Here is a 23,688-nt window from a genome sequence, read left to right as displayed (position 1 = left end):
TTCCCAGGTGCATGAATCGCCCATAGCGACTTCCAGCATTTCTCTTTCCCTTAACCATCCGATTCGCTTGATTATTTCTCCCACGACTTTGTTTGACCTAAAAACCCCTCTATAAAGGACTTCCTGAGGCTTCCTCGAGGAGAGCGCGACGGAAACAGAGAAACACTAAAATAGAGCCAGAACCAGTGAAGATTGGAGGGGAAAACTCCGCCGAAGCCACCGTTGGAGGGATCTCCACCTTCTCCAACATCTCCATCGTCATCACCATGATGAAGAGGGAGTAGTCCATCTCTGAACTATAGATTTGTAGCAGTAGCTTGATCTATCTCTCTTGTTCTTCATAGGTTGTAGTAGTAGGAGGAATATCCAAAGAACACAACAAGTACTTACATGGACAACACGATGGCACAAAAACCAAATCTAGATCGGCATGTTCCATCATGTTAAAATCCCGAGGTGGATGTTAGATCTCCAAACCTCTCGACACGAACGAGCATCTCACACTATCCAACTATGCCACCATACATTTAGTCCAGTTCGTCGGTCCACTCTTCCATATCAACCCTCAAGCTTGTCCCACCCATCCACAACCCTACTTACCCGTTCCCCCAAATCGTCCGCATCTCCCCTAGTCTCGATATCAAGCTCGTTGTGCTCATTAGCGGTATCCAGAAGCGTTGTGCTCGTGGTTGATTCATGTCACCATGCTCCTTCCTTCAAGTTGGAATGCATTGCCTGGTTAACTTCAAGCGGGTGACACGATTTGGCGTTCTACGTTGGTTTTCGTGGACCAGACGATGTGAACATTTTCAATAGCTCATGATTCATTCTAGACTAAATTGAAGTTTTAGGACGAAAAGTGAACTTCCTTAATAGTCCAGGGATCAAAGGTGAACTCTCTTCATATTTGGACCGTTACGCCCTAGTCTTTCGAAAAAGGTTTACCATGAAAAGTTAAAATTTCAGGCAACTTTAGGGTGGATCGTCTCTTTTCACCCAAATCGTCCGTCCTCCTTTTCATCTTCACGAGGCAGATGCACCTTAAATTTATGTATCCGCTTAAACTTCAAACACTGCATCTGCACCCTAGAGATCTTGTACTGAAATGGGTTCTCAAGATCAACCAACTTCATCTACACCCTGAACATCTAGCACATTTAAGCTAGATGAAATATAATTTAATCAAATTTGTCCGTGAAGACATACAACTCTACAGTCTACAGACCACTGACTGCATTAAAATACCAAATGGGCGACCGATCACAGGGTAATAAATTTAACTGCAAGTATTCCTCATATTCTATGAAATTCGGTCAGTTGCATCCTGTAATAAGCTTTAAGGTTACGATCAACCCGTTCAGGCAAGAACATGCCATATCTGAGCGACACGCGGTGGAGCTTATATAAGCTTTAGCACAAACTCCAAAGTCCAAACACGTCACTCTTTCTGCAATGCAGTTTGTAGCACTCGACACATGTTTTGAAATAGAGATAGGCTATTCCCATCAGGATATGGAGATCAAACACATCTACCTAATTTTGGCCAGTTCAGACAGCACGTATCAAATCACAACACCACACTGACCTAACTCAAACAGTATGCAAGCAATAGCTCTGCCGCTAGGCACAACTCTAAAAGAACTCAAAGTCAAGGTACTTCCCTCCGGACTTCGTGTCCGTGCCAACCGCCCTCTTGTTGTTGCTGGCGATGGCTTCTGACACCCCGTACTTCATGGGCAGCTCCGCCTCGACAGGCCTGGGAACCTCAGGAGGCGTGCTGCAACGGATGAGAGCCCAGTTCACGCCTTCGAAGAATGGATGCTGTTTTATCTCCGTCGCACCCCTCTTCACACCGAGACGCTGCTGTGGTTCCTTAGCCAGGAGCCCCCTGATAAGGTCCCTGCTAGCATAGCTTGTGGAAGGTGATTCCGGAAATTTTAGCTGCTGACCAACCACGTTGAACAGTGTGGCACGGTTGCCTGACCCCTTGAATGGTGTCTTGCCGTATAGAAGCTCGTGCAAAAATATACCAAATGTCCACCAGTCAACGGCACTTCCATGGCCTTCACCTTTGATGATTTCTGGGGCCAAGTACTCATGAGTGCCAACAAACGACATTGATCGAGCCGATGTTGGCTCTGCGAGGAGCTCAGGCAGGTTAATGCCACTCTGTCCCAACTCAGACCTTGTCTTCCTAACCTTTTTCTTGCTCTTCTGACCAAACAATTTGGGCATGAAACAAACTGGCTGAATACAGGCTGAGGTAGGTTCCATGCAAGTAGGTTGTACACAGAATGAACCACCCGCTCTTCTGGGATCAGAATCAAAAGCTGATGTTCTGATTAGTGTAGGTGAGACTGCACATCTCAGGGAGAGATCAAAATCTGAAAGCATTATGTGGCCATCATCACGCACCAGAACATTTTCTGGCTTCAGGTCCCTGTACACGACTCCCAGCATGTGTAGATACTCTATAGCTAGAAGAACTTCCGCAGCATAAAACCTGCTCACAATCAGATATCACAATGTCAGTGATGTCAGTTGCAACTAAGTCTAGGAGAGGCTACTGACTACTACAATAATCTGGCACTGAAGGGTAAAATGCTAAAGCAGAAGCTAATTGCAGTACTGTTAAACATGCTGACTATATTTCAACCTGTGAAATGCATGCATCATTTATGGGCACACCAGCTGAATAAATTTGGAAAAAATATTTCATTAACATTTCTCTGCACATGATCTCATAACAGCCATAGGACCTTATTCAGAAATGTTGCCAAGTATCACAGCAACATTATGAGTTTCTTTTTAAACTTCATTGTTGTACATACTTTTTTTTCCCCGTAGAGGAAACCATTTTCAACCTGGAGTCCTCGCAAAGTTAGTCAGTCAATTATGCTTCAGGCTCAACTGCTTCTCTAAATACTAAAAGCAGAATAGTAGCAACACTAAGCTACGATAAATTGGTAGCAAATGGAGTTGTGAACTCGACTAACAACATCCTGAATGTAAACACATATGAATTTACAAAAATTATGCAGAGAACTGTCTCGTGATTTACCTTGCTGCATATTCGGAGAAATGTTTTCCTGGCTGTTTCTGTCGCAGAGTGTGCAAGTCACCACCCGGACAAAATTCCATGACCAAGCACGAGAACCGGTCGGTCTCAAAATGCGTATACAGAGTAGGCAGGAACGGATGATCCAGAAGCTGTAGAATCTCCCTCTCAGTTTGAGCCCGATTCAACTTCTTCCTACTGGCCAAGGATGCCTTGTCCATCACTTTCATAGCAAAGTAGCACCTAGTTCCACTTAACTCCGAGAGGTACACACTGCCAATGTCACCACAGCCCAGACGCTTGAGCAGTCTAAAGTGGCTCATCCCAAGCGCGCCATCTCGAACCCGTACAGCGTGAACCGCCTTTCCTCTAGGATCATTCCCCTTATGAGGCTTGCTGGTACTCCCAGTGATATGGCTCCAGCTGCTATCATCGCTAACGCCGCTGCTGTCACTTGCTCTGCTCATGCTAGTCTTCGCGCTTTCCAAAGAGTCGCCTCGAATGCTACCCTTTACACTTCCAGAGTTCCTCTCCACAGCAAGCACGGCTCTGCTAGGCATGGCTTCGGTTTTGTACGTGTTGCTGCAGCCGCTCACGATGCTCATGGCGGTGGCCACCCCCATGCTGTCGATGCTGCTGTGAGGGCTGGCATTGCCGCTGGGAGGGAGCGAGGCATCCCAGACACAGTCCTTCTCCTCCGAGTCCGGCGGCAGGGACACGGTTTCGGCAGCCTGCGACGAGCGCGCCGTGGCCAGCGACGCCACCGCAGCAGCACCGGATAGCTTCCTCTCTTCAGCCAAGCCTTCCGCGCCGCCGGCACTCGCCTTCATGCCCGTGACACGGAGCGAAAGGTCATCCAGGAACGGCCCTTTCGCCGACAGCCCTCGCACCGGCGGCTCGGGCCTCTCCTCGTCGATCGCGACGTAGACCGTCTTCATGAGGTCCATGTCGATCGGCTCCAGGGGGTGGCTGGCCCCGGAGAAGGAGGTCCGGCCACCCTCGTCTGAGGAATCCACGGTGCGGAAGCTCTCCTCGCCGTCATCCGGCAGGTCCTTCTCGTCCTGCTCCTGCTCCTCCTCCTGGGAGGTCTTCCCTTTCCACGACGCCTTTATGGGTATCAGCAGCGGCGGCGGCGGCTCCTTCCGAGCAGCGAACGCCAGAGGGTCCTTGGGCTCCGCGATCTTATCCACTACCTCCATTGAATGACTGAAACCTTCGCATACCACACACAGAAGCACCAGCGAGGATTCGACCGCTTCAACAAGTGGCGAATTTCAGCAGAGACAGCACTTCGCCTGCAACACATAAACAGGAGAAATTAAGGAGACGGAAGAGAACACGATTTTCCTCTGCAGCGCAACCGGGTTCCGAGAATCCAACCTTGCTCCTGGGGCAAACTACCCGTGCGCGGCCGGCGAAAGCAGCTCCCCCGTGAGTAGCGGAGCAGGAACAGCTCCTCCACCCTGCAGAAAAGGGTGTTGCTCAAGTTCAATCCACCAGATTAGGCATTACTTTCGTGCGAAAACAACACGCCACCAAATCCCCGCCCGATTTTCTCGAATCACGACATTCCAAAAAAAATCTAAGCAAAATCCCGGTGACCGCGCCGCCCCAAATCCACGCCCCAGTCTAGCCCGCCACCTCAGAATGCGCCCGCCCGCATTCGGATCTTCCCCCGCACGCAGACTCCCCGAACCGCAAAAAAGGAAGAGCAGAAGCCGGCGCTTGCCTTGCCCAGGCAAACCACCAAACCGAGAGCCAAACCAGGAAACTGGCCAAAAAAAATCACCTCGAACGGGGGAAGGTGGAGATCCCCAGAGATGCCTTCCTCGGTGACGCCGCTCCGTGTCCTCCGCGGCTCGTCTCCTCTCCCTCTCCGCTCTTCTCCCCACACCTCGCCGTCGCCGCCACCGCCCACCAGTGTTCGCAGCAGTGTGCCGAGTAACTGCGCAGTCCCTCTCGCTCCGCCTGTGACGAAAACGGAGGAGCAAAAGCGAAAGGCGATGGCGAGTGTGGGGGCCTAATTTGTTCCCTCTCTGGTTTTCAACAAAAAGAAAAAGGCAGCAAAAAGGTCGCGCGTGGGCTGCCGCTAAGCACCGTTCTCCCGCTGCTAATCAGCCTCCACCTTTATCCGCTTTCCTTAATCACCCAACTTTATTCGCCCTCGCCCTCCACTTTTCTCCCCGTTATCCATCAAATCCCTGGCCACGAGCGAAGCGCACGATACGGCCAAATATCTCGCGAGCAAGGACAAGAGTGGAAAAGACGAGTACTACGTAGCGAAATATTTCCGTATATTGAGAATAAATGCATTTGATGTACTGTACTACTGGAGTATCCTTTTTTTATTTAAAGGCCGGATTAATTGCTGTGTTGATTCGAGTCGGAGGTTTGGGACGCGTCTGGGACCCGCTCGTGGGACCGCGCTGTAGCTCCATCAGACTACAGCGGGACCACCTGTCACCATCGATTGCGGAGTGGTGTGGACCCGAATGAAGACGGGTACGTGACTCCTTCAATGATGCCGTTTGTGACGCCTTCACTTCACTCGTTCACACCCAGGTCCGTGCCGTGTCCAAGTAATTGGAGCCAGGACAATAGCTACTCCCTCCATCTCAATTTATTAGTCTTTCTTGTATCCCTAGCTCGCTAATTTAACCTATATAATTTTAAATATATAATATAAAATATATATTATTAGAAAAGAGAACATCTAAATTTTCTAATGATATAATTTTATAATATACTAGGTGATATGGGGTGGCCCGATCTTCTCAGTAAGCAACGGTGGTGATGATGATCACGGGGTGAAGGCAGCGGAGAAACACGACGATGTAGTGGATGATAACTTGTATGACGCAACGAGATCTCTCGATTGGTCCCTGTCGCCAATGCAACAGCTCTCAACCCTGCAAGATATTCGCAACTCCACACACTTGCGCACGTAGCCGCCGACCACGAAGCGGTAAGTTGCAACCTTCTAATTCCCAATGGAACAGCAGATCACACAATACTTTTTCAGGATCTACACAATATCAAGCAATATGGTGTAGGGAATTCAATAGTTTTGCAGAGCAAACAACTAAGAACTAGGGTTTATCTTAAACGTGGTCTAAAGCAGCTAGGGGGACGTCATGGACACTTATATAGGCGTCCGGGACAAGTTCTGGTCGAAAAGATACAAAGAAAACCGACCCAGAATAGATCTGGTCGAGACAGACTCGGATGCGTCCGATGCGGAATCCGATCGGCCGATCGGCTGTGGACCGGCGGGCGGTCGGTGGTCCGGTCAGCGGGCGGAGACCGAAACTTCGCAACTTTCCGGTTTTGCCGTGCGATAAATCGTATCCGGTTGGCGGCCGGTTACCGCCGATCGGCCGGAGAGAGGACCGGGCGGTCCGGTCTGGCGGCCGGTCGACAGGGTTCTGACCGGCTGGACGTCGTCTTCTCCTCTCGCGCATGCCTCCCGCTCCTCCCTCGCGCGTTCATGAGATATCTTCATGTCCGACTCCATGTCCGACTTCACGGCCATCTTGACGTCCGTCTTCATGTCCACCGCTCCTCTCCTCCTCGTGTGATGCTCGTCTCTTCTTGATACCTGATGATACATAAGTAATAGGACTTAGGCAGTATAAAGTTCTCATCAATCAAAGTACCGTTTAGAAACAAGTTCACCTGTTGTTTAAGTAGCTTCGCACGAGCCCTTGTAATTGGTCCAATCCGAACTTCATCGGACTTGAGCTTCACAGCAGGTTCATCTTCAACTTGCAATGACGGAGGTAGTAGTGAGGTAGGGATGTCCTCATCATCTCCCCCCCCCTTCAAAAGGCGTCGACCCCGACGCTCCAAGGTCTTCTCCGTCATATGGTGTCAAATCAGCCACATTGAAAGAATTACTGACACCAAACTCATCAACTGGAAGATCTATCGAGTATGCATTATCATTGATCTTGGCAAGCACTTTGTAAGGACCAGCACCACGAGGCTTCAATTTAGACTTCCGCAGCCTTCTCGGGAACCTATCCTTGCGAAAATGTACCTGCACCATATCACCAGGCTTGAACAACATCTCCTTACGCTTCTTGTTTATCCTTGCAGCATTGCTCTTGCCTTTCTTCTCTATCAACTCTTTAGTCTTCACATGGATCTTTCGCACAAAATCTGCCCTCTTGGATGCCTCCATATTAACTCTCTCATGTATGGGCAAAGGCAACAAGTCAAGTGGGGTAATGGGTTTGAAACCATACACCACCTCAAAAGGACACAGCTCCATGGTAGAGTGTACCGCCCTGTTGTAAGCAAACTCCACATGCGGCAAACACTCTTCCCACTCCTTCAGGTTCTTCTTGATCATGGATCTCAACAGTTGTGACAAAGTTCGATTCACCACCTCAGTTTGACCATCAGTTTGGGGATGACAAGTAGTACTGAACAGTAGCTTTGTCCCCAGCTTTCCCCACAGCGTCTTCCAGAAGTAGCTCATAAACTTCACGTCACGATCAGAAACAATAGTCTTCAGGACTCCATGTAGTCGAACAATCTCCCTGAAAAACAGATTAGCAACATGCGACGCATCGTCGCTTTTGTGGCAGGCAATAAAGTGTGACATTTTAGAAAATCTGTCCACTACCACAAATATAGAATCATGGCCTCTTTTAGTACGCGGCAAACCCAACACAAAATCCATACTAATATCCTCCCAAGGTGTAGTAGGTGTCGGTAAAGGAGTATACAAACCGTGAGGCTTCAGCTTGGACTTGGACTTGTTGCAAGTAATGCACCTCTTCACATACCTGTCCACGTCCCGCCTCATCTTTGGCCAATAAAAGTGGTCAGCTAGCATGAGTAGCGTCTTCTCACGCCCACAGTGACCCATCAAACCTCCAGCATGTGATTCCTGCAATAAGAGCAAACGCACAGACGATTCTGGAACACATAGTTTGTTAGCTCTAAACAAGAACCCATCATGTATGTGATATTTTTCCCATGCTTTACCAAGAGCACATAAGCGATATGGTTCAGCAAAATCATGATCAGTAGCATATAAATCACATAGCACTTCTAATCCAAGAATGTTAACATCAAGTTGAGTTAATAGCATATTCTTCCTAGATAGATCATCAGCAACAATATTATCTTGTCCCTTCTTATGCTTAATAATGTATGGAAAAGACTCAATTAATGAACTCAACCCACTTAGCAAGACGCTTATGCAAAGTAGACTGAGCTTTCAGGTATTTCAAAGCTTCATGATCAGAATGTATGATAAATTCTTTTGGCCACAAGTAATGTTGCCAAACCTCAAGAACTCTAATTAAAGCATACAATTCTTTATCATAGATAGGATAGTTCAACTTAGCACCAGACAGTTTCTCAGAAAAATATGCAATTGGGCGACCCTCTTGCATCAACACACCACCAATTCCAATACCACTAGCATCACATTCAATCTCAAATTGCTTATTGAAATCAGGAAGTGCAAGCAACGGTGCAGAAGTTAACAATCTCTTAAGTTCATCAAAAGCATGATCTTGGGCTGCGCCCCACTCAAATATAACACCCTTTTTAGTCAAGTCATTCAAAGGTGCAGCGATAGTACTAAAGTTGGGCACAAATCTTCTATAAAACCCAGCTAGACCATGAAAACTTCTTACTTGACTCACATTCATGGGAGTAGGCCAATTTTGAATAGCTTCAATTTTAGACACATCTACTTCTACTCCATACTTAGAGACAACATAACCCAGAAATATGACCTTATCTTTGCAAAACGTGCACTTCTCAAGATTACCATAGAGTTTATTATCACGCAACACTTGCAAAACATGTCGAATATGTATAGTATGATCAGATTCATTGCGGCTGTAGATTAATATGTCATCAAAGTACACAACCACAAACTTGCCAATAAATTCACGCAAAACATGGTTCATCAGTCTCATGAAGGTGCTAGGTGCATTAGTCAAACCAAAAGGCATTACTAACCACTCATATAAACCAAATTTTGTTTTAAAGGCGGTTTTCCACTCATCCCCTTCTTTCATCCTAATTTGATGATATCCACTATGCAAATCAATTTTAGAGAACACAGCAGCACCACTCAATTCATCTAGCATATCCTCTAAACGGGGAATAGGGTGACGATACCGAATAGTGATGTTGTTTATAGCTCTACAATCTACGCACATACGCCATGTACCATCTTTCTTAGGAACTAGAATAACAGGAACAGCACAAGGACTAAGGCTTATGCGGATATAACCTTTGTCGAGTAGCGCTTGTACTTGCTTCTGTATCTCCTTCGTTTCTTCGGGGTTCGTTCTATATGGTGCCCGATTGGGTAGCGAAGCTCCGGGAATCAAGTCGATTTGATGCTCAATACCTCGCAATGGTGGAAGTCCTGCGGGTACCTCATCCGGAAACACGTCGCCAAATTCCTGCAAAACATTAGAAACACCAAGAGGAAGAGGGGTCATGTCGTTAGAAACCAAAACCGTACCCCTGTACAAGAGCACAAGAGGCATGGCTGTAGGATCCTCACTAAATTCTCTCATGTCTTCTTTGGTGGCTAATGAGACTAAGGAATTCACTCTCTTACTTTTCGTTATATCACTCACAACATTACAATTCTCTCGCCTATCTAAAGATGCATCCTCCAAGTTCACTTCAACTTTCTGACGAGACTCATTGACAATTTGCTGTGGTGTCATAGGTTGTAAGTTGATTTTCTTGCCCTTGAACTCCAAGTGATATGTATTGGCACGGCTATTGTGTTGCACAGAACGGTCATAGAGCCAAGGCCGACCCAATAGTAAGTGACACACCGTCATAGGAACCACATCAAAATCAATGCAATCCTTATACGGTCCAATAGCAAATTCAACACTTACCATGTGGTTTACCTTCATCTCACCATTGTCGCTCAACCACTGAATATAATATGGATGCGGGTGCGGTAGATACTTCAACTTCAGCTTGGTACACAACTCCTTGCTTGCTAAATTGCGGCAACTCCCGCCATCAATAATGACCTTGCAAGCCTTGTCAGGACCAACTAAAGCTTTTGTTTGGAACAAATTGCAGCGCTGAGTAGATGCACTAGGCAACACATTAAGAGCACGCTGCGACACAACAATGGTGCGAGCATCAGACGGATATGCATCTTCACCATTAGTGTCATAGTCATCATCGTCTGGAGCATTAGGATCAACATCATCTCCAGTCTCATACTCATTGTCCTCATTGATAATCATGACTTTACGGTTAGGACAATCTCTCTTGAAGTGACCTTTGCCACCACATGTGTGACAAACCATATCACGGTTATGCGCACTAGACACATTAGAGCCACTCGTACTTGCAGCAGATTCGGACTTCTTTGTGTTAGACACATTGGAGACCGGCTTACTAGGCGGAGTAGAGTAAGGGGCGGAGCGCGTCGAAGGCGCCGGCACCGTAGATGGGGCCGCGCGGGGTGTGAAACGCCCAGCTCCTGTAGCTCGTCCTTTGATCTTTGCTTCGTCAGCCAACTGTGATTCAGCTTCTCTTGCATGATGTAACAATTGATTCATATTGGTGTAGCTGTAGTGACGAACAATGCCTTTGATATCATACTTCAAACCATTCAGAAAACGCTGCATTGTCATCTCAAGAGACTCACGGACACGGCCACGCTGCATTAGCATCTCCATCTCCATGTAGTATTCATCCACAGTCTTCACACCTTGTCTCAATAGAGTCAGCTTATCATATATATTCCGCAAATAATTTGTAGGCACAAAGCGAGAAGTCATCGCCTCCTTCATGGCATGCCATGTACGTATAGGTTGCTCACCATCCTCGTCTCGGTTACGAACAAAAGCATCCCACCAACGCAATGCATAGCCATCAAATTCAGAAGAAGCAAGCTTGATCTTCCTATCTTCAGTATAGTGCGGATGTAGAGTCCATAGCTTCTCAATTTTGAGCTCCCAAGTGAGGTATTCTTCAACATCAGCTCCTCCTTCAAACTTGGGTATAGAAAACTTGGGCTTACCCAATCCGTCTTCCTCATCTTGTCCACGACCATTGCGGCCAAGTGGAGCCCAACCGCGAGGACGATATCCACGTGGCGCACCACGAGCATTGTGTGCGTCATCTTGAAGCTCAGGATCATCATCATCGTCTTGTTGTTGTTGCGCGGTCAAATTCTCAACAGCCAGGCGCAAATCAGCAAGACTACGCTGTACATCCGTCATTTGATCTCGCATTGTAGTGACGGTCACATGTGTAGCATCCAACTTTTGGGAGATCTCTTGGACCGTCCCCTTAAGCTCATCATCCTGAGCGCGGAATTCACGTCGCATCTCATTATGAAGAGCCTCATACTCCCTCCATGTAATGATATCTGCAGCACTCTTGTTTTCCTGGTTAACAAGTTTATGATCACTAGCAGACATCGTTAGTAGATTAGTGCACTAAATCAAAAATATATGTGGTGGTACTCTCACTACTCACTCAACAACTGATAAGAAAAGGAGATCTTACCGTTCCAAAGTAAATTAGTGTTGCTTACCACTTGTAGTAACAACTAGTGCACGGATGTAGCGAAGCGAATATCAAGGGTATAAGAACAAATCACACGGCAAAGCAGGATATGTGGGGCTGTAGGTGGGCTACCTATTTGCACCAATAACAAGCTCTAGCGCTGACCGTAGACAACCAATGATACTCACACAAGGCGATATAATGGGGCAATGCAACTATGTGGAGGAAAGGTTGCAATGCACTAGAGAGACGCTAGCAAAGCTCAACGAGACAGGCACAAGATTGCTCAACTACGGATGCAGAAAAGTAAACTTAGGCCTTCACTTGATTCAACTAGCACTGCACTTTTTCTTTTTGTATTTTCTTTTTGTATAACACACGCAGCTATGTAGCTCTTTTTGCTTCTTTTCAATTTTCTCTTTTTTTAATGACTCAACTCCTTGATAACACGGCCAACAAAATATTCAAAGCACCAAACCCTAATGAGCAGCCTGACGAGCGGTAAAACTAGTCTCTTCTGGGGAAGTTCCTAGTCACGTATATCGATAGGCTGTGGCTATGGTTGGGAAAAGCACACTGTACGCTATGTGGACTCGGAGTAACAAAAACTAAAACTAGATGATAAAGTAAACACAAGATGATGGTGGATACTCAAACCCTAAAAACTAGATGGAAGACAAAGATACGCAAAAACAACTACGAAAAGCAACTAAAACTCGAAATTAGTGCAATCTAAGGCTATGGCAAACCCTAACCCTAATATTTTTTTGGCTTTTTCTGGATAGGAAAACACTCACAACTCAACTATGGGGTGGATTGTGGATGGCTTACCGAGGAAAACTGGAAATCTGATACCAAGATGATATGGGGTGGCCCGATCTTCTCAGTAAGCAACGGTGGTGATGATGATCACGGGGTGAAGGCAGCGGAGAAACACGACGATGTAGTGGATGATAACTTGTATGACGCAACGAGATCTCTCGATTGGTCCCTGTCGCCAATGCAACAGCTCTCAACCCTGCAAGATATTCGCAACTCCACACACTTGCGCACGTAGCCGCCGACCACGAAGCGGTAAGTTGCAACCTTCTAATTCCCAATGGAACAGCAGATCACACAAGACTTTTTCAGGATCTACACAATATCAAGCAATATGGTGTAGGGAATTCAATAGTTTTGCAGAGCAAACAACTAAGAACTAGGGTTTATCTTAAACGTGGTCTAAAGCAGCTAGGGGGCGTCCTGGACACTTATATAGGCGTCCGGGACAAGTTCTGGTCGAAAAGATACAAAGAAAACCGACCCAGAATAGATCTGGTCGAGACAGACTCAGACGCGTCCGGTCTGGAATCCGGTCGACCGGGCTGTGGACCGGGCGGGCCGGTCGGTGGTCCGGTCAACCGGGCGGAGACCGGAAACTTCGCAACTTTCCGGTTTTTGCCCGGTACGATAAATCGTATCCGGTTGGCGGCCGGTTGCCGCCCGGTCGACCGGGCCAGGGACCGGGCGGTCCGGTCTGGCGACCGGTCTGACCGGGTTCTGGACCGGCCTGGACGTCGTCTTCTCCTCTCGCGCATGCCTCCCGCTCTTCCCTCGCGCGTTCATGAGATATCTTCATGTCCAGCTCCATGTCCAGCTTCACGGCCATCTTGACGTCCGTCTTCATGTCCAGCTGCTCCTCTCCTCCTCGTGCGATGCTCATCTCTTCTTGATACCTGATGATACATAAGTAATAGGACTTAGGCAGTATAAAGTTCTCATCAATCAAAGTACCGTTTAGAAACAAGTTCACCTGTTGTTTAAGTAGCTTCGCACGAGCCCTTGTAATTGGTCCAATCCGAACTTCATCGGACTTGAGCTTCACAGCAGGTTCATCTTCAACTTGCAATGACGGAGGTAGTAGTGAGGTAGGGATGTCCTCATCACTAGGAAACGTGCCCGTGCGTTGCACCGGGTTGAATTTTATTACATATCTTTAAGGCATGGAATTTTTCACTACTCGAAATCATTTATGTTTTCTTGAGGATTTTTTTGCGGTGACACATTACCGTCAAGAATTTGAGGCGACATGGTGTGCGTCGGAGGCGTGATGGGGGGTGATGGCGTGTAACTCACACGTTCGTTGGGAACCCCAAGAGGAAGGTATGATGCGCACAGCAGCAAGTTTTCCCTCAGAAAGAAACCAAGGTTTATCGAACCAGTAGGAGCCAAGAAGCACGTTGAAGGTTGATGGCGGCGAGATGTAGTGCGGCGCAACACCAGGGATTCCGGCGCCAACGTGGAACCTGCACAACACAACCAAAGTACTTTGCCCCAACGAAACAGTGAGGTTGTCAATCTCACCGGCTTGCTGTTACAAAGGATTAGATGTATTGTGTGGATGATGATTGTTTGCAGAGAACAGTAAAACAAGTATTGCAGTAGATTGTATTCGATGTAAAAGAATGGACCGGGGTCCACAGTTCACTAGAGGTGTCTCTCGCATAAGATAAATAGCATGTTGGGTGAACAAATTACAGTTGGGCAATTGACAAATAGAGAGGGCATGACAATGCACATACATGACATGATGAATATTGTGAGATTCAATTGGGCATTACGACAAAGTACATAGACCGCTATCCAGCATGCATCTATGCCTAAAAAGTCCACTTTCAGGTTATCATCCGAACCCCTTCCGGTATTAAGTTGCAAACAACAGACAATTGCATTAAGTATGGTGCGTAATGTAATCAATAACTACATCCTCGGACATAGCATCAATGTTTTATCCCTAGTGGCAACAGCACATCCACAACCTTAGAACTTTCTCACACCGTCCTGCATTTAATGGAGGCATGAACCCACTATCGAGCATAAATACTCCCTCTTGGAGTTAAGAGTAAAAACTTGGCCAGAGCCTCTACTAACAACGGAGAGCATGCAAGATCATAAACAACACATAGGTAATAGATTGATAATCAACATAACATAGTATTCTCTATCCATCGGATCCCAACAAACACAACATATAGCATTACAGATAGATGATCTTGATCATGTTAGGCAGCTCACAAGATCCGACAATGAAGCACATGAGGAGAAGACAACCATCTAGCTACTGCTATGGACCCATAGTCCAGGGGTGAACTACTCACTCATCAATCCGGAGGCGACCATGGCGGTGTAGAGTGCTCCGGGCGATGAATCCCCTCTCCGGCAGGGTGCCGGAGGCGATCTCCTGAATCCCCCGAGATGGGATTGGCGGCGGCGGCGTCTCAGTAAGGTTTTCCGTATCGTGGCTCTCGGTACTGGGGGTTTCGCAACGGAGGCTTTAAGTAGGCGGAAGGGCAACGCGGGGGGCCACACGAGGGGCCCACACACTAGGTCGGCGCGGCCAGGGGCTGGGCCGCGCCGCCCTGTGGTGTGGCCACCTCGTGGCCCCACTTCCTTTCCCCCTCGGTCTTCTGGAAGCTTCGTGCAAAAATAGGACCCTGGGCGTTGATTTCGTCCAATTCCGAGAATATTTCTTTACTAGGATTTCTGAAACCAAAAACAAGCAGAAACAAGAATCGGCTCTTCGGCATCTCGTTAATAGGTTAGTGCCGGAAAATGCATAATAATGACATATAATGTGTATAAAACATGTGAGTATCATCATAAAAGTAGCATGGAACATAAGAAATTATAGATACGTTTGAGACGTATCAAGCATCCCAAAGCTTAGTTCCTACTCGTCCCGAGTAGGTAAATGATAACAAAGATAATTTCTTAAGTGACAATGCTACCAACATAATCTTGATAAATACTATTGTAAGCACATGTAATGAATGCAGCGATTTGAAACAATGGTAAATGACATGAGTAAACAATTGAATCATAAAGCAAAGACTTTTCATGAATAGTACTTCAAGACAAGCATCAATAAGTCTTGCATAAGAGTTAACTCATAAAGCAATAATTCAAAGTAGAGGTATTGAAGCAACACAAAGGAAGATAAAGTTTCAGCGGTTGCTTTCAACTTGTAACATGTATATCTCATGGATATTGTCAATGTAAAGTAATATAACAAGTGCAATATGCAAGTATGTAGGAATCAATGCACAGTTCACACAAGTGTTTGCTTCTTGAGGTGGAGAGAAATAGGTGAACTGACTCAACATAAAAGTAAAAGAATGGCCCTTCGCAGAGGGAAGCATTGATTGCTATATTTGTGCTAGAGCTTTGGTTTTGAAAACAAGAAACAATTTTGTCAACGGTAGTAATAAAGCATATGAGTTATGTAATTTATATCTTACAAGTTGCAAGCCTCATGCATAGTATACTAATAGTGCCCGCACCTTGTCCTAATTAGCTTGGACTACCGGGTTTATCGCAATGCACATGTTTTAACCAAGTGTCACAAAGGGGTACCTCTATGCCGCCTGTACAAAGGTCTAAAGAGAAAGTTCGCATTGGATTTCTCGCTATTGGTTATTCTCAACTTAGACATCCATACCGGGACAACATAGACAACAGATAATGGACTCCTCTTTTATGCATAAGCATGTAGCAACAATTATTTTTCTCATATGAGATTGAGGATATATGTCCAAAACTGAAACTTTCACCATGGATCATGGCTTTAGTTAGCGGCCCAATGTTCTTCTCTAACAATATGCATGCTCTAACCATAAGGTGGTAGATCGCTCTTACTTTAGACAAGACGAACATGCATAGCAACTCACATGATATTCAACAAAGAATAGTTGATGGCGTCCCCAGGAACATGGTTATCGCACAACAAGCAACTTAATAAGAGATAAAGTGCATAAGTACATATTCAATACCACAATAGTTTTTAAGCTATTTGTCCCATGAGCTATATATTGTAAAGGTAAAGAATGGAAATTTTAAAGGTAGCACTCAAGCAATTTACTTTGGAATGGCGGAGAAATACCATGTGGTAGGTAGGTATGGTGGACACAAATGGCATAGTGGTTGGCTCAAGGATTTTTGATGCATGAGAAGTATTCCCTCTCGATACAAGGTTTAGGCTAGCAAGGTTATTTGAAACAAACACAAGGATGAACCGGTACAGCAAAACTCACATAAAAGACATATTGTAAACATTATAAGATTCTACACCGTCTTCCTTGTTGTTCAAACTCAATACTAGAAATTATCTAGACCTTAGAGAAACCAAACATGCAAATCAGATTTTAGCATGCTCTATGTATTTCTTCATTAATAAGTGCAAAGTATATGATGCAAGAGCTTAAACATGAGCACAACAATTGCCAAGTATCACATTATTCAAGATGTTATACCAATTACCACATATATCATTTTCCGATTCCAACCATATAACAATTTAACGAAGAAGAAACTTTCGCCATGAATACTATGAGTAAAGCCTAAGGACATATTTGTCCATATGCAACAGTGGAGCGTGTCTCTCTCCCACACAATGAATGCTAGGATCCATTTTATTCAAACAAAACAAAAACAAAAACAAACCGACGCTCCAAGCAAAGTACATAAGATGTGATGGAATAAAAATATAGTTTCACTAGAGGAACCTGATAATGTTGTCGATGAAGAAGGGGATGCCCAAGGCATCCCCAAGCTTAGACGCTTGAGTCTTCTTGATGTATGCAGGGGTGAACCACCGGGGCATCCCCAAGCTTAGAGCTTTCACTCTCCTTGATCATAGTGTATATCATCCTCCTCTCTTGATCATTGAAAACTTCCTCCACACCAAACTCGAAACAAACTCATTAGAGGATTAGTGCATAATCAAAATTCACATATTCAGAGGTGACACAATCATTCTTTATACTTCTGGACATTGCGCAAAGCTACTGAAAGTCAATGGAACAAAGAAATCCATCTAACATAGCAAAACAGGCAATGCAAAATAAAAGGCAGAATCTGTCAAAACAGAACAGTTCGTAAAGACGAATTTTTAACAGGCACCAGACTTGCTCAGATGAGAAAACTTAAAACTAATGAAAGTTGCGTACATATCTGAGGATCACGCACGTAAATTGGCATAATTTTCTGAGTTACCTACAGATAATTTTACCCAGATTCGTGACAGCAAAGAAAACTGTTTCTGCGCAGTAATCCAAATCTAGTATCTTACTTCTATTAGAGACTTTACTTGGCACAACAATGCAATAAAACTAAGATAAGGAGAGGTTGCTACAGTAGTAAACAACTTCCAAGACTCAAATATAAAAATAAAAATACTGTAGTAAAACATGGGTTGTCTCCCATAAGCGCTTTTCTTTAACGCCTTTCAGCTAGGCGCAGAAAGTGTGTATCAGGTATTATCAAGAGATGAAGCATCAACATCAATAGGTACCTTAGATGCTCCATTATCTATAGTGGTATTAAGAGCTTTGTCAATTTTAGGCCTATAATAGTTTTTTGGTTTAGGCACCTTAGAGACATACATGAACTTTTGCTCCTTACCTACATAAGCTTTCTCCCTATAATTAAGAGAAGAAAAAGTTGAACCCAAAATTCCCATAGCTTCTTCAAGTTTATTTATCCTATGGGTTTGATTATCATGAGTAGCACAAGTTTCTAAGATAGAAATTCTCTCATTAATTCCTCCTAGAGATTCATCAAGTTTATTAGTGCTATTAAATAGTATTCCCAATTTAGTTTCAATACTTGGAGGATTTTGCTCTATGGTCTCCATCTTTTTCATAATATCTTCAAGAGAGATTTCAGTTTTAACTTCATTAACTGGTGGTTTTCCAAATAGACTCTCAATAATGCAACTAGCTTCTAAGGCAGGAGTACCTAGGAAATTACCTCCCGCGAGACAATCAAGAACATACCTATTCCAGCTAAAGATACCAACATAAAAATTCCTGAGTAGAATAATAGTGGAGTGTTTCTTAGTGCACCTATTATGAGCATCACTAATTCTATACCAAGCATCTTTTAAACATTCTCCTCCTTGTTGCTTAAACGAACGAACTTCAACTTCAGGATTGCTCATTTTAACAATAGTAAATAAAGTAAACTAGATAAAGTAAATGCAAGTAACTAATTTTTTTGTGTTTTTGATATAGCAAACAAGATAGTGAATAAAGTAAAACTAGCAACTAATTTTTTTGTGTTTTGTTTTAGTGCAGCAAACAAAGTAGTAAATAAAATAAAGCAAGACAAAAACAAAGTAAAGAGATTGGATTGTGAAGACTCCCCTTACAGCGTGTCTTGGTCTTCCCGGCAACGGCGCCAGAAAAAGAGCTTGATGGCGTGTAACTCACACGTTCGTTGGGAACCCCAAGAGGAAGGTATGATGCGCACAGCAGCAAGTTTTCCCTCAGAAAGAAACCAAGGTTTATCGAACCAGTAGGAGCCAAGAAGCACGTTGAAGGTTGATGGCGGCGAGATGTAGTGCGGCGCAACACCAGGGATTCCGGCGCCAACGTGGAACCTGCACAACACAACCAAAGTACTTTGCTCCAACGAAACAGTGAGGTTGTCAATCTCACCGGCTTGCTGTTACAAAGGATTAGATGTATAGTGTGGATGATGATTGTTTGCAGAGAACAGTAAAACAAGTATTGCAGTAGATTGTATTCGATGTAAAAGAATGGACCGGGGTCCACAGTTCACTAGAGGTGTCTCTCGCATAAGATAAATAGCATGTTGGGTGAACAAATTACAGTTGGGCAATTGACAAATAGAGAGGGCATGACAATGCACATACATGACATGATGAATATTGTGAGATTCAATTGGGTATTACGACAAAGTACATAGACCGCTATCCAGCATGCATCTATGCCTAAAAAGTCCACTTTCAGGTTATCATCCGAACCCCTTCCGGTATTAAGTTGCAAGCAACAGACAATTGCATTAAGTATGGTGCGTAATGTAATCAATAACTATATCCTCGAACATAGCATCAATGTTTTATCCCTAGTGGCAACAAAGACATCCACAACCTTAGAACTTTCTCACACTGTCCTGCATTTAATGGAGGCATGAACCCACTATCGAGCATAAATACTCCCTCTTGGAGTTACTAGCAAAAACTTGGCCAGAGCCTCTACTAACAACGGAGAGCATGCAAGATCATAAACAACACATAGGTAATAGATTGATAATCAACATAACATAGTATTCTCTATCCATCGGATCCCAACAAACACAACATATAGCATTACAGATAGATGAACTTGATCATGTTAGGCTGCTGACAAGATCCGACAATGAAGCACATGAGGAGAAGACAACCATCTAGCTACTGCTATGGACCCATAGTCCAGGGGTGAACTACTCACTCATCAATCCGGAGGCGACCATGGCGGTGTAGAGTCCTCCGGGAGATGAATCCCCTCTCCGGCAGGGTGCCGGAGGCGATCTCCTGAATCCCCCGAGATGGGATTGGCGGCGGCGGCGTCTCAGTAAGGTTTTCCGTATCGTGGCTTTCGGTACTGGGGGTTTCGCGACGGAGGCTTTAAGTAGGCGGAAGGGCAACGGGGGGGGGGGGGCACACGAGGGGCCCACACACTAGGTCGGCGCGGCCAGGGGCTGGGCCGCGACGCCCTGTGGTGTGGCCACCTCGTGGCCCCACTTCCTTTCCCCCTCGGTCTTCTGGAAGCTTCGTGCAAAAATAGGACCCTGGGCGTTGATTTCGTCCAATTCCGAGAATATTTCTTTACTAGGATTTCTGAAACCAAAAACAGCAGAAAACAGTAACTGGCTCTTCGGCATCTCGTTAATAGGTTAGTGCCGGAAAATGCATAATAATGATATATAATGTGTATAAAACATGTGAGTATCATCATAAAAGTAGCATGGAACATAAGAAATTATAGATACGTTTGAGACGTATCAGGGGATGCGTCGCATCAGCTGTTAGCGGCATAGGGGATGGCGGTTCATCTGAGAAGCGCCTAATCAAGACAGGAAAATGCTGCCCATATCGTGAAACCTACATTATACAACTATGTGGACGGCCCAATCTTATCTCAAATGCATATTTTAACTTTGAGATACGTGCAATCAGTTTAAACATTGTAAAATAACCCTCGGTTACATCGTTCTATATAAGCGAGTCCCTTTTTTCGGAACATAACCCATGCTTCCGCTTGCTCTCATTGTGCATCAAACCGACCCATTAACGGTGCATTTAACCATTAGGTTGAACACGTAAAATAATAGATGTACACCAATAATACACTTTGAATTCTCTTCTTAAGCAAATAAATGTATCATAATCTTTGTTAAGTGGTATATGGACCATTTCATCATCACAGAATACTTATTCATTGGAGAAAAAAATCAGAGAACAGTCCAATAAAATGCCCGGTTGATTTTATAAAGAAAAAATAGTATTCGTACCATTAGTTCAGGAGTATGGACAATTGAATATTTTGGAAAAAATTACGAAGACAAATAACTGGAGCTAGCCGGCTAGTAACAAAATCTGATGAAACTGAGTCGACTACAAACTGAAGAAAACCGTATAGCAAGTGCAATAACCGAAGGAAGAGAGAGAGAGAGATAGAGAGAGAGAGAGCAATAGTGTTAGGAAGGGAAGCAAGCTAGAGGTTTTTAACCAAATCAAAGAGCAGTTTTAGAGTGACTTGTTGCTGTCGATTCGCAGCATGAAGTAGGGGAAGGAGAGGCATCAATCGGTTGTCAGGAAAGTGCAACTGTTCAGCAGCGCGCGGCCGCGTTGTCTCCAGCGTCAGGTGGAGGAGTAGGTCGCCACCTGCTGTTTCGCTGTAGTTTCTCTCGTTCTTTCTACTCTTTTTCTTCTGTTCTCACAACATCAACGGATCACAATCCAAAGAATCAAGTGCATCTTCGGTGGGTCCTGATTCAGAGGTGCTTCTCGCTGGATCTGATCTCTATCAAGGCAGCCAGACGGCTGCGCATTGGGAGAGGCCATCCGGATGCTCGCATCCGTACATCCCTCTGTCCGTCCTCGACAGGAACCATGACGCCGCCGTCCGCCCGTGCGCAAAACGCACAACAGGCTCCATCACCAGATCGGGGGCCTCCTGGAATGACAGGTGCTTTTGCTCGGCGCCAGGGTCACTGATGGCGTGTAACTCACACGTTCGTTGGGAACCCCAAGAGGAAGGTATGATGCGCACAGCAGCAAGTTTTCCCTCAGAAAGAAACCAAGGTTTATCAAACTAGTAGGAGCCAAGAAGCACGTTGAAGGTTGATGGCGGCGAGATGTAGTGCGGCGCAACACCAGGGATTCCGGCGCCAACGTGGAACCTGCACAACACAACCAAAGTACTTTGCCCCAACGAAACAGTGAGGTTGTCAATCTCACCGGCTTGCTGTTACAAAGGATTAGATGTATAGTGTGGATGATGATTGTTTGCAGAGAACAGTAAAACAAGTATTGCAGTAGATTGTATTCGATGTAAAAGAATGGACCGGGGTTCACAGTTCACTAGAGGTGTCTCTCCCATAAGATAAATAGCATGTTGGGTGAACAAATTACAGTTGGGCAATTGACAAATAGAGAGGGCATGACAATGCACATACATGACATGATGAATATTGTGAGATTCAATTGGGCATTACGACAAAGTACATAGACCGCTATCCAACATGCATCTATGCCTAAAAAGTCCACTTTCAGGTTATCATCCGAACCCCTTCCGGTATTAAGTTGCAAGCAACAGACAATTGCATTAAGTATGGTGCGTAATGTAATCAATAACTATATCCTCGAACATAGCATCAATGTTTTATCCCTAGTGGCAACAAGACATCCACAACCTTAGAACTTTCTCGTCACCGTCCCGCATTTAATGGAGGCATGAACCCACTATCGAGCATAAATACTCCCTCTTGGAGTTACTAGCAAAAACTTGGCCAGAGCCTCTACTAACAACGGAGAGCATGCAAGATCATAAACAACACATAGGTAATAGATTGATAATCAACATAACATAGTATTCTCTATCCATCGGATCCCAACAAACACAACATATAGCATTACAGATAGATGATCTTGATCATGTTAGGCAGCTCACAAGATCCGACAATGAAGCACATGAGGAGAAGACAACCATCTAGCTACTGCTATGGACCCATAGTCCAGGGGTGAACTACTCACTCATCGATCCGGAGGCGACCATGGCGGTGTAGAGTCCTCCGGGAGATGATTCCCCTCTCCGGCAGGGTGTCGGAGGCGATCTCCTGAATCCCCCGAGATGGGATTGGCGGAGGCGGCGTCTCAGTAAGGTTTTCCGTATCGTGGCTCTCGGTACTGGGGGTTTCGCGACGGAGGCTTTAAGTAGGCGGAAGGGCAACGCGGGGGGCCACACGAGGGGCCCACACACTAGGTCGGCGCGGCCAGGGGCTGGGCCGCGCCGCCCTGTGGTGTGGCCACCTCGTGGCCCCACTTCCTTTCCCCCTCGGTCTTCTGGAAGCTTCGTGCAAAAATAGGACCCTGGGATTTGATTTCGTCCAATTCCGAGAATATTTCTTTACTAGGATTTCTGAAACCAAAAGCAGCAGAAAACAGCAACTGGCTCTTCGGCATCTCGTTAATAGGTTAGTGCCGGAAAATGCATAATAATGACATATAATGTGTATAAAACATGTGAGTATCATCATAAAAGTAGCATGGAACATAAGAAATTATAGATGCGTTTGAGACGTATCAGTCACGCGAATAGAAGGGACGAGCAGACACAACGATCCGGTCCGGCGAAGTCTGGGAAACTGCGAGGGGCAGAGCCTAGTCGGGCGGCGGCGAACTGGTTTAAGGGAGAGCGCCGAAGTTCTGGTCTGTGGAGGGGAACGGAGGGCCGTCGGCCGCCTCCTTTTTTCCGATGGGGCGGCGAGAGGCGGACGGGACGAAGCGTTTTTTCCTACTTACCGGTTGCAGTTGTTGTAAATTAAATGAAAATCAAGGGTAATAAAAAACGGACGAACAAGAAACCTTATTTTCTTTATTATTAGGTATAGATAACTAATGCTAATTTGATCAAATTTGTGATCTAGAGATACGTGCACGCCTAATAAACTATGAGACTCTTGATCTACTCTGATTAGTGGAGTAACACGTCGGTTAATTAGATCATACTATGACGATCCAGGTATGCATCTTGTTAGATGTATATATCTGTCTATTGTAG

General features: G+C 45.3%; 1 protein-coding gene across 1 annotated transcript; it reads right to left on the bottom strand.

The window, feature by feature from the left end:
- Nucleotides 1-1,425: 1,425 nt before the first annotated feature.
- LOC127335813 (serine/threonine-protein kinase D6PKL1) lies at nt 1,426-5,124 on the bottom strand. Its single transcript, XM_051362548.2, has 4 exons — nt 4,848-5,124; nt 4,439-4,521; nt 3,062-4,353; nt 1,426-2,503 (listed from the first exon to the last, which is right to left on the bottom strand). The coding sequence occupies exons 3-4, from the start codon at nt 4,255-4,257 to the stop codon at nt 1,633-1,635; spliced, it is 2,067 nt and encodes a 688-aa protein (XP_051218508.1). The 5' UTR covers nt 4,258-4,353; nt 4,439-4,521; nt 4,848-5,124; the 3' UTR covers nt 1,426-1,632.
- Nucleotides 5,125-23,688: the final 18,564 nt, after the last annotated feature.

This window comes from Lolium perenne, chromosome 2 (genome assembly GCF_019359855.2).
Source record: "Lolium perenne isolate Kyuss_39 chromosome 2, Kyuss_2.0, whole genome shotgun sequence".
NCBI classification, from domain to species: Eukaryota; Viridiplantae; Streptophyta; class Magnoliopsida; order Poales; family Poaceae; genus Lolium; species Lolium perenne.
This window is presented reverse-complemented; position numbering and strand designations above follow the sequence as displayed.

Bases quoted from the DNA above. Each gene is read 5' to 3' on its own strand.
- LOC127335813 (XM_051362548.2), bottom strand. From the start codon at position 4,257: ATGGAGGTAGTGGATAAGATCGCGGAGCCCAAGGACCCTCTGGCGTTC. The intron at 2,504-3,061 runs GTAAATCACGAG...GATTGTGAGCAG, and splicing joins TTCTCCGAATATGCAGCAAG to GTTTTATGCTGCGGAAGTTC.